This window comes from Glycine max, chromosome 11, assembly GCF_000004515.6.
Source record: "Glycine max cultivar Williams 82 chromosome 11, Glycine_max_v4.0, whole genome shotgun sequence".
Classification (NCBI taxonomy): Eukaryota; Viridiplantae; Streptophyta; class Magnoliopsida; order Fabales; family Fabaceae; genus Glycine; species Glycine max.
In genome coordinates, this window is record NC_038247.2 from 33,648,040 (window position 1) to 33,663,728 (window position 15,689).

Genomic DNA, 15,689 nt, shown 5'->3' on the forward strand with positions numbered 1-15,689 from the left:
ACTGAAGTTATTAGTGTCTAATAACTTTGTTTGGAATGAATCATAATCCTTTCAAAGTCAGGTGTTTGGCTCTCGAGCAATTTTGTGAAATAATGTCTAGCAATAGATTTAATGCCCATCTAGTTTTCAACCCAAAATTCATCTTTATTCATCAATCTACCAATTTTGTTCCTCTGCTTCCTATTAAAAACTTTTCACATGGAAGACACTTTAGCTATTTGTCTACAGAGAGCTTCCTCTTGCACCAACAAATTGGTAAGTCTATCTTTAAGCTGATTAAATTTCTTCACTATCTCCTTGTCTTGACGATCTCTATAAGCATCCAATTCTTTCTTGTAGTTGTTTATATCGTTCTTAAAATGCGATTTTAGTTTGCAGCTCGAAGAGTTCAGATCATGGGGGCAATTGCCAAGCTTATCAATCAAATTGCCTATAGTACACTTTCCCAACTATTAACCACCACTATAAAGGTAATATAAATTTTGAAGTACATAAATCGATATTAACTTATGAAAAAAAATTATTTATTTATTTTCTTATAATTATATATGTATTAAAAAACTTATAAAAATACCAAACAACTAAATTGCAACATGTACAAAAATTTTACTTTTAAGGCGCGCACCAAATCTTACCACGACGTTGTGATTCTATTCATTATGCTAGTTTCTAATAGTAAAACTAAAACCTTAGAAAACCTCAGGCAATCAAATTTTTATGAATAATATCACACATGTTCCAATTAAATTAAATAAAGTAAGATTATATTTGGTAAGTTATTTGAGCTAGTTTTTAATTTTTTTTATTAGTTGAAAAATTTATTTCACTATTTAATAAATAATTTTTTTAAGTAATTTTTAATATTTTTTGAAATGTTAAATAGTATTTTTTAAAATGATAGTTTCAAGTTTTTTTATATTTTATTCTATTTTAATTCTTAAAATATTTATTTAGTTTTCTTGTTATCTCTTTTAAATATATCATTATGTTATTTTACATTTTTCTATTACTTTAACATTTAATTTTGTTAAACACTTATGATTTAATAAATTAGTTTAAAAACTTTTAACTACTAACTTTCAACTTCTAATTATATTTTCATTTGATTTTGTCAAATAGCCTAAGTTTCATTGTCGCAAAAAAGCCCATTATTTTGTTTTTGATACACATCCATGTATAAGAAAACAAACTACCCTTGCATTAATAGGTGATGTGTTATATGTAGTAACCAAGTAGCTGAATCCCTTTGGTTTCAGCCAATTGTTTCTTGTGTATATAGGTTGGGGTATCCTTTGTATCCTTCTTTAATATATATATATATATATATATATATATATATATATATATATATATATATATATATATATATATTTTCTGATTAAAAAAAAAAGAAGCAATCATTTTGGAATGCATGATTTCAGGGAACAAATCACTTCACGCAAGGATATAAAAGTATTACCATATTTTATTTTATTTTAAATAAATGAAAAGTAAGGAGATAGTTTTTTTTAATTTTTTTTTCTCATGGGACTGGGACAAATTTTTTTTACAACGTTTCAACTAACTTATTGCGATAAAATATTTTTCTGTATATTTTTATGAAAAAATAAAACAAAAATTCCTCGAAAGCAAATTGTATGGCCAAATATATGTTAAATCATTCAACGTAAAAACTAAAGATTATAAATGATGAATATATAGTGCGAAGGGAATAAAAGGATATACTATATTCGTATCATTCTGTCTTGCAACCTTAAAAAGATCATTTATCTTGAAATTTTGACAATGATGGTATTAGGAGTTTAATAGTAATAATAATTATACTATATTCGTAGACTGTAGAACATTATTGATTGCAAAGTCTTAAACTAATATTGGAAAATTTGTTGAACATGATTACACTATCTTATCTTATGAATATATACGCCACAAGTTCACAAGCATGACAAATGTACTATAAAACAATTCGTAAAAAAAATGTAATATAAAAACTTTCAAAGAAAAATTAACGTGTATATAATTTATTTATGATGAATGCGAACTATATTTTCTCTGGCAATTTTTCTCTAACACTTTATGATTAATTGAATAATTATTAAAAATCATTAATTTTGATTAGTCTCATCTCTAAATTACGAGAAAAATCATTAAATAAAAAATAAAACTCACTTAAATTTGTGATTTTTAATAAAATTTAGTGAATAACAAAGAGAGTATTTAAAAAAAATGTCAAAAGAGAAATGATATACAAATATTTTATTATTTTAATACTTTTCATTTTTTTTTTATTTTTCTTTTTATCATATCATAAATCTTATCATATATATATATTTTATTTTTTTTTCTCACTCTAGCTATTAAATAACATAATGGGTTCATATATAACATTTTTCTTGTTAATTATAGTTTTTTTTCTTACCGAAGAAAACAAAGAGGGTATGTTGTGGAAAGAAGTCAAATGCAGGATTGGCGTTCACATGCATCTTTGTCTTGTGGGTCACTCACGCCAAACCCTTCCAGCTGTCATTTAAGCCAAGGAAGCATATTAGTGCAATGTTTGATACAATTTTTTTTTAACAAAAATAATATAAAACATCATTAAATTTGTTGAAAGTCCCTTCTAAGTGTGCACGTAAACAGTAAATTTCGATTGTGATTTCAATTTTTAGCACCCCTCCAAGTGTGAGAATTGTAAGACCAAGCATGGCTAGGAAGAAAGTTGTCGTGACTGTGTGAGACATGATTAAGTTGATTTTGTTGGCTTAGAAATTAGTGTGATTACTATTTGGTTTTGATGTTGTTTCTGTGACATTAACAAGAATAATTTAGTTTTGTACTTTTATAATCTCCCCCGTTTGTTTCTATCAATCTTTTCACATTGTTAAAGCTTGGTATTGTTGATAGGAGACATTACTAGTTTTTTCTTACTAATAAGGAAGCATTCAGATTAATTCACATCTTCCAAATAAGTGACGGTGTTTGTGTAGTGGGGTTTTGGATTAATCATAGATAATAAGAGTTAAAGGCATGTTTAATGAAACTTCTAATACACTTTTTACTGTTCAATATTTTAAGAAGGGCAACAGAGAAAATCAAAAGGAAAGGCAATGATTACGTAACGTCAACAGATGACCTTCAATTCCTTACTTCTCATAACTCGGGCAAAAAAATTAGAGGAAAAAGAAAAGGAAGTGAGGTGGAAGATTGTAGAAAGCCTGAAGCTATGATTAATAATTTTCTTCTTCGTTTTATTTTATCTTCAACACGCATAAAAAGGTAAAAATGATAGTGTAACTAAACAGGGAATTGAATGATGCCCAACTTCCTATATATATTTGGGAATTGGGATAAAGATGAGACCTAATTTTATTGTAATTTTGTTTAATGTTTAACATACTACATATGATTAACATAGTATTCCCCTAAAAAAATGATTAACTTAGTACAATAAATAAATTTATTTTATACGTCAAGCAAGTTTGGTTCCATAATCGAAATCATGAGATACTTGTAGCAGTTGGACTCAAGTGGGCTTAAGCTAGTTCTTTAACTCTAAAAATATGAAAAATGGGTCAAAGATTTAAAGAAAAAAAAAATGCAAATTAAATCACTTAGGGTATTGTTTACACACATATTATATAGAGATCTAATTCAGTTCAACAAGATATCTGAATATTATAAAATTGTTAATATTTTATTCAATTCTTATGAATAAGAAAATATTATATATATATATATATATATATATATATATTTAAATAATAATTCTGTTAATTTTGTGATGGGAATATCATTCTTAATGTCGTTAGAACTTAGAAGGCTGGTTTACATTTTGATAACCTAACCACCAATTTGATTTTTTCTTACCAAACTGCACTCCACTATGTTTGAAAGGGAGAGGCTAAACATCAAGACTTAATTAATACCAAACATTTCAAAGAAAAGATAATAAAAAAACATGTATAAATTGTCTAAAGTATGTGTCTAATATAAACTATTAATAAAAACTTATAGTAAACTATTTTTTTTATTAAAAATATTGAATATAAATAATTAGATAAAATATGAAAATTTGATTAACAAATTTTGAATGAAAGTGGATTAAAATAATTTAGCAAATCCCGTTCCCCGAAATTTTATGAGAAAAATATTAATTTAAAAAATTAAAATAGGACAATTTATTAAAAATTTTGCTATAAATTTTTTTAAAATAAATTAATTCTAATAAAAATAATTGAAATATTAAAATGATATTTTTTTTCATTAGTTAAATAACGCTCCCGAACTATTCAATAGAATAGAAGAATCATTTTTTCTTATTCTATTCCACGTTTTCATATAAAATCTACAATAATTTTTTTTATAACAATAATATTGGTATGAAGTTGTACAAACAAAAACAAGACAAATATTGGTAGGGAATCTTGAGCACACCCAGATGATAAAAATTAATTTAAATATTAATCTTAATTAATTCAATAATTTAAATATAATTATTTTTATTAATATCAATGTGAATTTTGTCAAGATAATTATAAAGCAAATTTGGCGTCCATACTATTTGGCTTCATCTTTGATTGAGATAAGGTAAGGTTCTTTACCTGCTTCCACTTTCTACTTTTTCATCACTTTCATTTTCGTTCTCTCTTTTGCTATCTAATTTTCTGTTCAAGATTCCTAACTTCCCTTCTTTAAAGGAACGAACTTTGCATTCAATTTGTTATGGGTCGATTCAATTTCTGTTCGTTGTTACTACGTTGTTTTCATCATAAAAATCGTGCTCAATCATATTAAAGCTGTCTTTTTTTAATTTTTTTTCAAATTTAGGAATAAAACAATTCATGTGAAGTAGTAATTAATATGTTTGATGTCGTCAGGAGTTAGTTACAAGTACAATGGAGTTAAGATCATTGATTTTGCAACCAAACTTGACACACTTGTTTCCAACATTCACATGCTGTGTCAAACTCAAACCTTCTTTCCAGCATTTACAGAATAATAGTAATAATAAGGAATTATCACTGAAAATCCGTAGTAGAAGGGTAGGGGTTTTGGCTGCCATAACTTCCTTGATTTTGGGTGGAAATGGAATTTTTAGGACTCAAAGTGCAAATGCATTTGAGTTTAAATTTGTGGCCCCTGATATGACAGTTGAAGAGGCATTGAGTGGAGTGAGGGGTCATGCACAAGATTTGTTACATGTTAGAGATTTGTTAGAGTTAGAGTCATGGAGAGCAGCACAAAAGACATTGAGACAGAGCTCAGCAATTCTGAAGAAGGATATTTATATCATAATCCAAAGCAAGCCTGGAATTGAGAGGGCACAATTAAGGAAGCTCTATTCTACTCTCTTCAACAATGTAACTAGAGTAAGTGCTGCAACATACCCCCTCCTCATGCATTAGGAAAGTGGAAGGTGCATTTTCAATTTCGTAGCCATAAATGGCTATGGCTCACACATGTGTATCCTTAAATCATACTATGTACTGTGCTTTGACTTTAATGAACAGTGGCTTTTACAAACTTATCTTGACCTGACATTCATACATAGATGGACAAGATTGATTTTGTTCAATTTTAATCATGGGCATCTAGGCTAAATAATGTTTATGAAACTTTGGTTTTTAATTGTGTTGAATGACGTTGTATGATCCATGTAGTTGACCTCACCTAGTGAGTTAATGCTTTGTTGTTGTTGTTGTTGTTGTTTAATCATGTACATCTATGTATGATTATATAGTTAAGATTAAAATGAAGGTAATTTTTTTATTATGAAAAGCAAGTACAATGTATAAACAATCATATGAAAAAAGGGAAATGAGGGTGAGAGAGGGATTAGCCCGAATGAAGTTTTTCAATTTTTACATTCAAATTGATAATTTTACATTTTTACTTGGATACTTACAGAGAGATGATCCACCATCAATAGCCAGGCGCTTATTGATCAGGAAAACTGTTTCGTGCATGATCTTTTATCAATTGTATGAATATGAATAGAATAATGGCAGATGCTTGGAATCTATTTGTTGAACTGATGCTTGATATTCAAGTTGAATTTCTGGTTTTGTATTGAAACTTTGACAGAACTATGTCATTAAATATTCATTGCTGTTGTTATGTAAATGATTATCAATTGACAATTATTCATGTATGGTGAAAAATACGCAGCTAGATTATGCAGCAAGGGATAAAGATGGACCCCAAGTCTGGCAGTGTTACAAGAACATTGTTGTGGCTGTCAACGACATTCTATCCAGAATATAATGATCCCTTGTCTTTTGATAATGGGAGATTGAACTGTTCTTGATAAGTTTATGCGAACAGCTGACTAACTTGCTTGTTGCAAGAAGTGGAGTTGTGAAGGATATGCACTCAAAAGTAGGCTGCACAAAGGAAAAACCCTGTTATATAAAATTATAGACTAAGAGTTTGATCATTAAGAGTTAGATAATATTGAAGGTTTAATCATATTTGACAGAAAAATGATGCCCAGATTCTGTGTCATCATTGATCAGGAGCTTAAAAAGAGAACGATTGTAAGCATATCAATTTTGATAAAGAGAAATCTAAGCTTAATTTTTTATCTGCTCATGCTCCGACTATGAGATTAAATCACTTCCTCTTAATTCACATGTGTATTGTTCACTAAATATTTATAATCGTTGACTTCTCGCTTGTCCTTGTCAATAAGTTAGTGTGGAAGAAAAAATGAAGTAATTGACAACTGCTTAGTGGAGCTGAGTGTGGAGTTGATAGTCTTCAAATAGATTATGGAAATAATTGATTTCTGAACTTTAACGAAGAATTGGAAGTTGAGCTGGAAAAGCAAAAGATTGTCAAAAAAGAAGGAAATCTAGGATTTTCAACTTTCAATCATAAGAGGATAAAAAATAAAGGAAGAGATGACAAATAAAGGAGAATAAAGAGTGGGATGTGATACCTGGGAGAATATATATGTTGCTTTATCTCTCCTTTTTGCTCAAGTGGAATCTCTTCTATCAAAATCTTTCATTCCAGGTGACAGAATTTGAACCCAAATACTTGAGTGTCTCTTTACACAACTGATTTAAAGACAGAAAAGTGTGGAGTGAAATAGAAATAATTAATGATAATTAAAAGAATCAAACAATTACAATAGAACTTGTTGTTACATTTCTTAACTTATTTATATTTATAAATTGAAAAATTCTCTTGACTGTGGAGCCTGAAAGAACACATGTTTAATTATCTCAGTACTCAAGTGAGTCGGTGGTGGTCCAGAAACAATGTCCTGAGATTCGGCACCAGGGCCATTTAGCCTTTGTCCTGGACTTGGAGCAAGGGATTCTTTACCTCTTGTACTCCCATTTTCGGAATAACTTCAGGTGAAAGTATTTTGATATACCAAACATTATTGATGAATGATCTACAACATGTAAAACACACACTAATGTAGAAAATGTCAACAAACAAAAACCAAGTGAAATAAGATATAGTAGCATTTGTTTTATTAAAAAAAAAAATCAAGGATGGAATATTTCAATCACAAAACAAGTTCATTAAGTAAAACTCTAGAGTAATTGAAACTAGTGCTTTCTCCCACAGATAGTCTCGAAGGAGAAGAACATCATTCTCCCTGTCTACAAATACAAGTTGCCAGCCTGATCTAAGAGGATTTTCAAACTTTCCCTCAATTTCAAACATCTGCTTCAACTTACCCTGATTTGTAAACCTGTGAAAAATCCACAGAATACTTAAAAATCCTGCCTTGCCAAAGGTTTGAGTCTGGTTTTTTAGGTCAACATGACCTGCACATTGGAACAACTCTGATGAATCTTGCACACAACCATATAGAGGATCCTGGAAACCAGACTCCCCTAATGTCATTGTCGACAAATTAGTGTCAGCTGATGGGGTGGTATAACCAGGGACATTGGTTGGGAGTAGAGGGCCAGATGAATCGATATTGACACCGAAAAGTGTAGGATTTTGAACATCTGAATTACATTATTACATTTTGGTAGCGCCATTGCAGAATCTTCTTCAGAATATTGTGCATGTGACATAGTGCTGCCAGAGGCATTGACCACTTGATAAATTCAAGAAATTGTCACTTTCTTTAGGACAAAGTGAACTAAGCATGTTTTGTCTGGAGAAAACTGAAGCCGGGAACTTCATGCTCGAATCCAAGAAATCTGGTTTTGAATATGATGGTGGAGGAACACTGGAGTGTTGTCTCTGATGGAACCGACTGCTGACCACTTGGAATCAAAAGCGTAACTTGACGAGTATGTGGTGGCTGTTATGCTTGGACTTCTTGAATGTTATGTGGTTTCTGAAGGAGGTGCTGAGACAGGTTCTCTGTCATTACATAGGCTTGTGGCTGCAGCATATTAGAAGACACCGATTGTTTAATTGCCTTCTGCTGCTGAAGTTAAAAGGAGAATTGTTGTTTCCTGATTGTTGAAGATAGTGGAAAGGCTATTGAAAATTCATCATTTGTTGCTTCATGAGATATCCACTACCTAGGTTCTGCAAAACAGCTGCCAACATAGCTTGTTACTTGTGATTCTGAAATTCTGATAATTTTCTAGTAAAGTTGGATCCAGATTCCAGTCACTGCTGCATCCAGGGCAACATACCAGCTCCTACAAAACGTAGAGAATTGAGCCAATTAGTTGCTTCATCTCTAAAGAAAGGAGATGCTCTAAATAACATCATTTGGTTGGAAAGGGAAGGGATGAATGACACTATAACAGCTAAGTGCGGATTAACAAAAGAAAATCTAATTCCTATAATGTACATGAAGAATGGGAGATCAAATAGGTGGCTAAGAAACAAAATACTTTTGTATAAAGCATTGATGAAAATTACACAACCCTGCACTACAAACTTTGTTTTAACTTGTAGTTAGAGGATTTATCAATATACGTTGGATGTATGTCTATAAAAAGGGACAGTAGAAAGGAATTTTCTTTGTTTGTGGTCTTGTGTATGTCTAGTATAAAGAATGAAAGATTTTGGTGAAGGAAATTTTTTTGGTTGAACTTCTGAAATTTGGTTTTTAATAAAGCACAATGGCGAATTTTGACAGTGTATCCCAACTCTTGTTAGTGAGACAAGGTTTGATTATTATCATTTGATCTTTGTGATTTATAGGATTGTAACCAGTTGATGGTTAAAAATGATTCAAATTTGAAGGATCATATAGAATGAATAGGCAGAACTAAGAATCATTTAGTTACTGTGGAGTAAGTGCTAGTGCCTATCCATTACTGAAAGATTATTTTAATGTGAATGGGCTTCTTGGGATGATTTTTCTCTATATGAAACTTAGCATCATTGACAGCTAGTTATGAATTTCTACTATTGACTTTAGGACTTTGGAATATGAAGTGAAGATTTGGGTCAAGTTTCAAGACTGCTGATAGATGTGTTTAAAGATTTCGTTTCATCTTTTAAAGTTGTGAAATTGATAATTGTGTTCCAAAGTTATTAATGGCGTGTGCTAGCAATCTTTCACACCTTAATTTGTGCCATTTTGCGGCTGTTGCAGATTGGTAATAGTTAAAAAGAATACCAAATCCCAAGAAATGTCTCTTGAAAGAATATCCCCCCTCCCGGACAATAAAAAAAGAGTTTCGATTTTTTACACCCGTAAATTATATATATTTAGTCAAATATTTTTTTTTCCTTCTCAAATCATATCATCTATTATATTTATACTTTTTTTTTCTCTCTGAAGGTGTCAAGTAAGTCTATGCATCTTCTTTTCCACAAAAAAGACATGCAAATAAATGAAAAAAAAAACAAAGAATACTGAGTACAAAAAACAACATGCATATAAATGAAATAAAAAGAGTACTAAGTACTAAAACGTGATTATTGAATTAAAAATAATCACAACATAATTGGAAGGGCAAATTAAGAAGATCATTCATAAATCTTGGGGATGAACTTCACCAGTTTTCATCAGAAGAATAATAATCTTCATATTCATGTATTTTCAGTCATAATATCAGTATAATTTCAAGTGGTCATTGTCCAAATAATATACTCGAATAGTACGAAGCAAAAAAGAAAAAAAAATCGAATAGTCCATTGAGTGCATGGATCCCCTGCTGGCATACTGCCTCTACAGCAGGAATATTAACCGTAAGATTTATATCTAATGGTGATAAGGAGCTGTGAATATAAAATTAATATTTTCCAATTGATTACATAAAAGGTTTTATGGTTGCTTCAGGGGCTGCACCGCTGCAGAGAAACGAAACCCCAAAACAGTTTCATACCGGAAAAGTTTCACTTTGTTTTTAAAAGAAAAAATTAAAGAAATTAATTTATTATATATAATATATTTTTTTAAAGTAATCTGGAATCCAAGATTGTTATTAGTCTTGACTCTGGAGGAGAAGAGTGTCATGCACGGGAGTAAAACTTCCTGCACCTTTAAAATTTTGTTCCTGCATGAGAAATGATGGTATATCAAAATACTCTCTTGCTCTCTCTTTTCAATATATTCTCTCTTATTACGTGAATTTAATTAAACATGTGGTTTCAATTTCTTATTTGATAGGTCTAATTCCCAATTTAATTATTGAGAATCATATGGATTTTAATTAATAAAAGACATCAATATGATACAAAAATGTGGCTGATAAGTCACTCTAGTACGTAGCTTATATAAATTATTTTGACCAGTTTACAAACTAGTTCAATTAACCTTCAATCGGTTAATTTATAATTTTTTAAGTTCTCAACTCCTAGCTTATAATAACTTATAAACTTAAGTTGATTTATAAGCTTTTAGCTACTGAATTATAAGTTAGTTTAATTAAACATACCGGTGAAAAAAAAAGTGTTAATATAGCTTTTGAGAAAACATTGTGATTGTGGTGTAAATTAAGCATTTTTATTATTATATTATTATTATTATTCTGCCACATATGTGGATTGTAGTATAAGGGTAAATGATGCAAATTGTGGAATGGAGTTGCAGGCTAAGACCCAGGAGCTGGTGACTGCTGATGTTTTAGAGGTGAGTGAATGGGAAGATGATGACCCAACCATTTTTGTGATGACAATAGCTGCAAGGTTGCAAGGGGAATTCCAAGTCACAAACGGTTAGGGACCCACAAAAGCTCCCCAAGTTATGATGGTAACATCACCAATTCACAATCATGAATCGGCCACTCTTTATAAGTGCAGGCCAAAATCTGATTAATTAGCTGACACTTGTGTATATTGTGTATAAGAATATTAATTAGAGTACCTCCTGTACTCTTAAAATTTATTATTTCGCTTATTAAAAAAAAAATGAAGACTCTTGATTCTTAGAAAAGAGAGTTTTTTAACACTTTTATTTCTCTCTTATATCCCTTTCCAATATATATATCATATCAAATGCCTATATCTACATGCCCTAACTCCCGTCTCCTGCATACATCTTTTCTATTTCAAGGCTTGTTAGTTTTTATTATAATGTTAAATGATTTGCTTCTAAACCAAGTCTATTTATGAGTATATATAATTGAAGTCCATTTTTAAAGAATTAAATTATTTTTCATTAATAAATAAGTCACGGTATATAATATATTGATATATTTACTATTTGACATTTTTTAAAACATTTTTTTTTTACTAATAGATGATCAAGTTTCATGCTGGCTCCTGGAGTAGAGAACAAGCTCGAATTATCTAATAAAATCTGCATGAAACTTTACTTGTCAATACAAGAAATATTTTCAAAATATAGTAAAGTAATCTTAATAAATAAATTAGATTATGTGTGGTACCAAACTCCAAACTTGTTGCCATCAAAATAATATAGGCAGTAGGGTTGCCATAAAAAATGTTGTCGTATGTCAATTTCATCATTATTTTCCCGGTTCACATGGATGGTCCAAACTCCAAACTAAGACTTGCAGAATTAATTAGCAAGTATGGGTTTGATTTTCTTGAAGTGCATTGCCAATTTTTTGCTTTTATCTATTTAATTTTTTCAAGATTATGATAATGTCATCAAACCTTATTAAATATCTAAACTCACTAAGGTTCAGCCTAATAGTAGAGGATTTGAATAGTTTTCCCAACTACTTAATTCAAATTAACTTTGTTATTGTCTCTGTACACAGATAAGCCTAAAATATATATTAAAATAGATAAAAACGTGTGTGGCAGTAGAAGTATTTTAATGTCTCCATTTTTTTGTTGAAAGAATATTAGAATAGGTAAAAACGCAGAGGCTCACCTGCAAGAAGTATCCATTAGAAGCTTTGATTCGAATTCGACTTGAATTGTCACCTTCCTTAACTATATGAAATGTCTCAGAATAAGTGCAAATATTGGAAACAGCAACAACGTTAATCCCATCTAACCCAACAAACTGTTTGTTAAACACCCTCAATCTAAAACTATCCTCGTTTATCCTCCACAACTATACACAATATAATAACAGGTAATTAACATTACGATAACAAAAAAAATAACATGCAAGTTGCAATCACTTTCTAACGCAATTCAGTTGTAAATTGTAATTAATTAATGAATAGATAATAGAATTCATAAGATATAAAGCTATAGCTCACCCTAAATGTTTCCCAACCCGAAGCAACTGTGCAATTTGCAACTAGGATTGTTCCTCCTCCAAGACTCAGCACAAAGATACTTCCCAATGTGCCTACGGACGCTTTTGCCTACACACATAAATTAGTGTAGGTAAAAGTCAAAAAATACTTATGCCTATAATTGTTGGTCATAAGTAAAATTCAAAAATTTGTACTTACTATTATTTGGTGTAGGTAAAATTCAAAATAATTTCTATTTAAAAATGCTTAGTGTTAGTAAAATTTCAAAAAATTATATCTATGATTATTTAGTGTTGGTAAAATCCTATTAAACTTGTACCTACAGTCCATTGATATAGATAAAATTTAAAAAGTTTCTACCTACAAATAATAGTGTAAGTAAAATACAATAAAAAAATATATATATATTAAAATAATTATTTTAAGAAAGTTAATCAGAAACTCAATAACATACAATATTTTCATTATTTTTCATATTAAAATAATTATTTTAACATATTAAAATAATTATTAATATACTGAAGAAAGACTAATAGAACCACACTTCATTTATGTATGTTCTTTAACATAATCCATTTAAGGAAAAAATTTATAATAAACATTTTCTTTTGTGTTTTCCTAAATTTATAATAAACCACACTTCCCTTTCTTTCACAAACGCAGTTAGTTTAAATCGTCACTCTCTGTTCGAATCTCAGAAGAAACCCTAGCTCTAGCTTCGATGGCGGTGGCGAGCGGCGTCGCTCCTCTCGGCTCGTCGGTGATCTTGTTGGTGAACCGGCTCCAGGACATCTTCAGCTGTGTAGGGAGCCACTTTGCCATCGACCTCCTGTTGGATCAAGTGGCCTCAGAATAATTAAGAAGGTGAGGTTGAATTAATTATGAATGAGTCTTGACTAATTAAAAAACTTATCCTTCTTAATGTTACTAGATTCAATTTGGCTTTACTACTAAGTTATGAGAAAGTAAGGAATCGAAACAATAACTTAGACAAAAGTAAAGCGTAAAGAAAAAGTGCATAGCGGAAATTAAAGAATGTAGGGAAGAAGGAAACAAACACAAGTTTTTATACTGGTTCAGCAACAACCCTGCCTACATCCAGTCCCCAAGCAACCACCGGTTTTTGAATTTCCTTTAACCTTGTAAAATCCTTTACAAGCAAAGAGCCACAAAGGATGTACCCTTTCTTGTTCTCAGTATTACAACCCAAGTAGATGTACGCTCTACTTGTACCACAAAGGATGTATGTTCCAATGTGTTTGAAGTGATTATCATTTTGTGTCTATCTGATTGGTGGTGGTGATTGGATTTTCTAATTTTTCTTTCTTTTGTGTTGCAGGGAACAAAAAAATTGGTGTCATCACGAAGGTATAGGCTTATAGTGTTGTACTGTTTTTAATGTGTAAACGTTTTTGTGAAGTTTGCTGTGGTGTTTCTGTTTACTAAAAAGTGTGGGGTGTGTTGTGTTGGTTGCATTGTAGTTGGATATCATGGATAGAGGTACTGATGCATGGAATCTATTGCTAGGAAAAGTTATTCCCCTCCGACTTGGTTATGTTGGTGTTGTGAATCGTAGTCAAGAGGTAATGATGTCATCCTACCAGGTCATCATAGCTTGCTTGCAAATTGGTTGACCGACTTGTTAGGCATGTCATATGTTTATTTGCTTGTATATCTTGACAGATTCTTGCATAACATATCAAGGCTGTGTTACCAGGGCTGAGAGCACGTATAAGCGCTTCACTAGTGACTCTTGCGAAAGAACATGCAAGCTATGGAGAAATCACAGAGTCCAAGGCATGTGTTAATATTTGGATGTGTCCTTATAATTTATTAATGTTAAATTGACACGTTTCTACTCTGACTGGTCATTTACCTAATTTTATCCTTGATTCTTTGTATCCTATAGGCTGGACAGGGTGCTCTTCTCCTTAATATTCTTTCAAAATACTGTGATGGTACTTAGTCATCCCTTATATCTGGTTTCTTATCTCTTCAACTTTTACATTTGTTATTTAATTTCATTTTTTTCATATTCATTTATTGGTATTCCTTATATAACTACCTCCAAATTTGATCATGTTATTATATTCATTTTTTTCATATTCATTTATTGGTATTCCTTAATATTCTTTCAAAATACTTTGATGGTACTTAGTCATCCCTTATATTTGGTTTCTTATCTCTTCAACTTTTGCATTTTTTATTTAATTTCATTTTTTTCATTTAATACAAGTATACTTCTAGTTTCTTTGTTTTGGTCTTAATTATTTAAATGATATAAATAGCTTAAAGCTGGAAAGGGTAGGACTTGGTAGCATGCACACGACTTCTTGCTCTTTGAAGCAAAGAGAAAGAGAGAGAAGGGACAAGGAGGTTTTGGTTTTTGGCATTGGTGCTTGTGCTTGAGAAACGGAAAAGAAAGCAAGAAAGGAAGAAGGGAACAGTGACAACGTCAGTGTGATGAGTGGTTTCACTGAAAGGTTGGTTTCTTTTCAAGGTAGAAAAGAAGATTAAAAAAAGCACAAGTGTAGTACTCAAACTCAAAAAATGCAGTAGCATTCTGGTCTATTGTTTTGTTTTCCTTTTCTTTTTTTGTTTTGGACAATCATTTTTTACCCTTTTGGTTGCATTTTAATGATATGCTTGTGTGATGCTACTAAAAATTTTTCAGGGGTCAGAAAGACTTTGAATTCAGAATTATGGCATGCTTGTGCAGGGCCTCTTGTGTCATTACCCAGGTTGGGAGCCTTGTATTTTACTTCTCTCAGGGACATAGTGAGCATGTAATCTCTTGTTCTCTTTTCAAAGTAATAACTTTTCTAACATTGCTTCTTTTAATCTCTAACTCATTAGTTTCTTTTCAATATTTAGCCAAGATTCTGAGGTGATGACTTTGTTTGTTTTGGTTTGCTGAAGCATATTGTTCCCTTTTATTTGAATATGAACAGGTGACAAATTCTACTAGAAGAACAACAACATCAAAGATTCCAATGTCAAGTTCAAAATGTCACACTTCATGTGAGTGTTGGGTGCTGGTTGACTTGACTTGACCACTTGTTGCATTTGTCCTCAAGAGCTTATTGCATCTTCAAATCCATTATAACTCCAATTTTTTTTTTT

General features: G+C 30.7%; 1 protein-coding gene and 1 pseudogene across 2 annotated transcripts; one reads left to right on the top strand and one right to left on the bottom strand.

Annotated features, from left to right (window-relative positions):
* The first annotated feature begins 4,553 nt into the window (after positions 1-4,553).
* On the top strand, positions 4,554-6,543 carry LOC100784902 (oxygen-evolving enhancer protein 3-1, chloroplastic-like). Of its 2 annotated transcripts, none has more exons than XM_041006410.1 (2): positions 4,554-5,369; positions 5,908-6,075. In XM_041006410.1, the coding sequence occupies exons 1-2, from the start codon at positions 4,896-4,898 to the stop codon at positions 5,995-5,997; spliced, it is 564 nt and encodes a 187-aa protein (XP_040862344.1). In that variant the 5' UTR covers positions 4,554-4,895; the 3' UTR covers positions 5,998-6,075.
* A 975-nt stretch (positions 6,544-7,518) lies between these two features.
* LOC106795085 (auxin response factor 8-like) lies at positions 7,519-13,388 on the bottom strand (annotated as a pseudogene).
* Between the last annotated feature and the right edge of the window lie 2,301 nt (positions 13,389-15,689).

Bases quoted from the DNA above. Each gene is read 5' to 3' on its own strand.
- LOC100784902 (XM_041006410.1), top strand. From the start codon at position 4,896: ATGGAGTTAAGATCATTGATTTTGCAACCAAACTTGACACACTTGTTT. The intron at 5,370-5,907 runs GTAAGTGCTGCA...GGATACTTACAG, and splicing joins TCTTCAACAATGTAACTAGA to AGAGATGATCCACCATCAAT.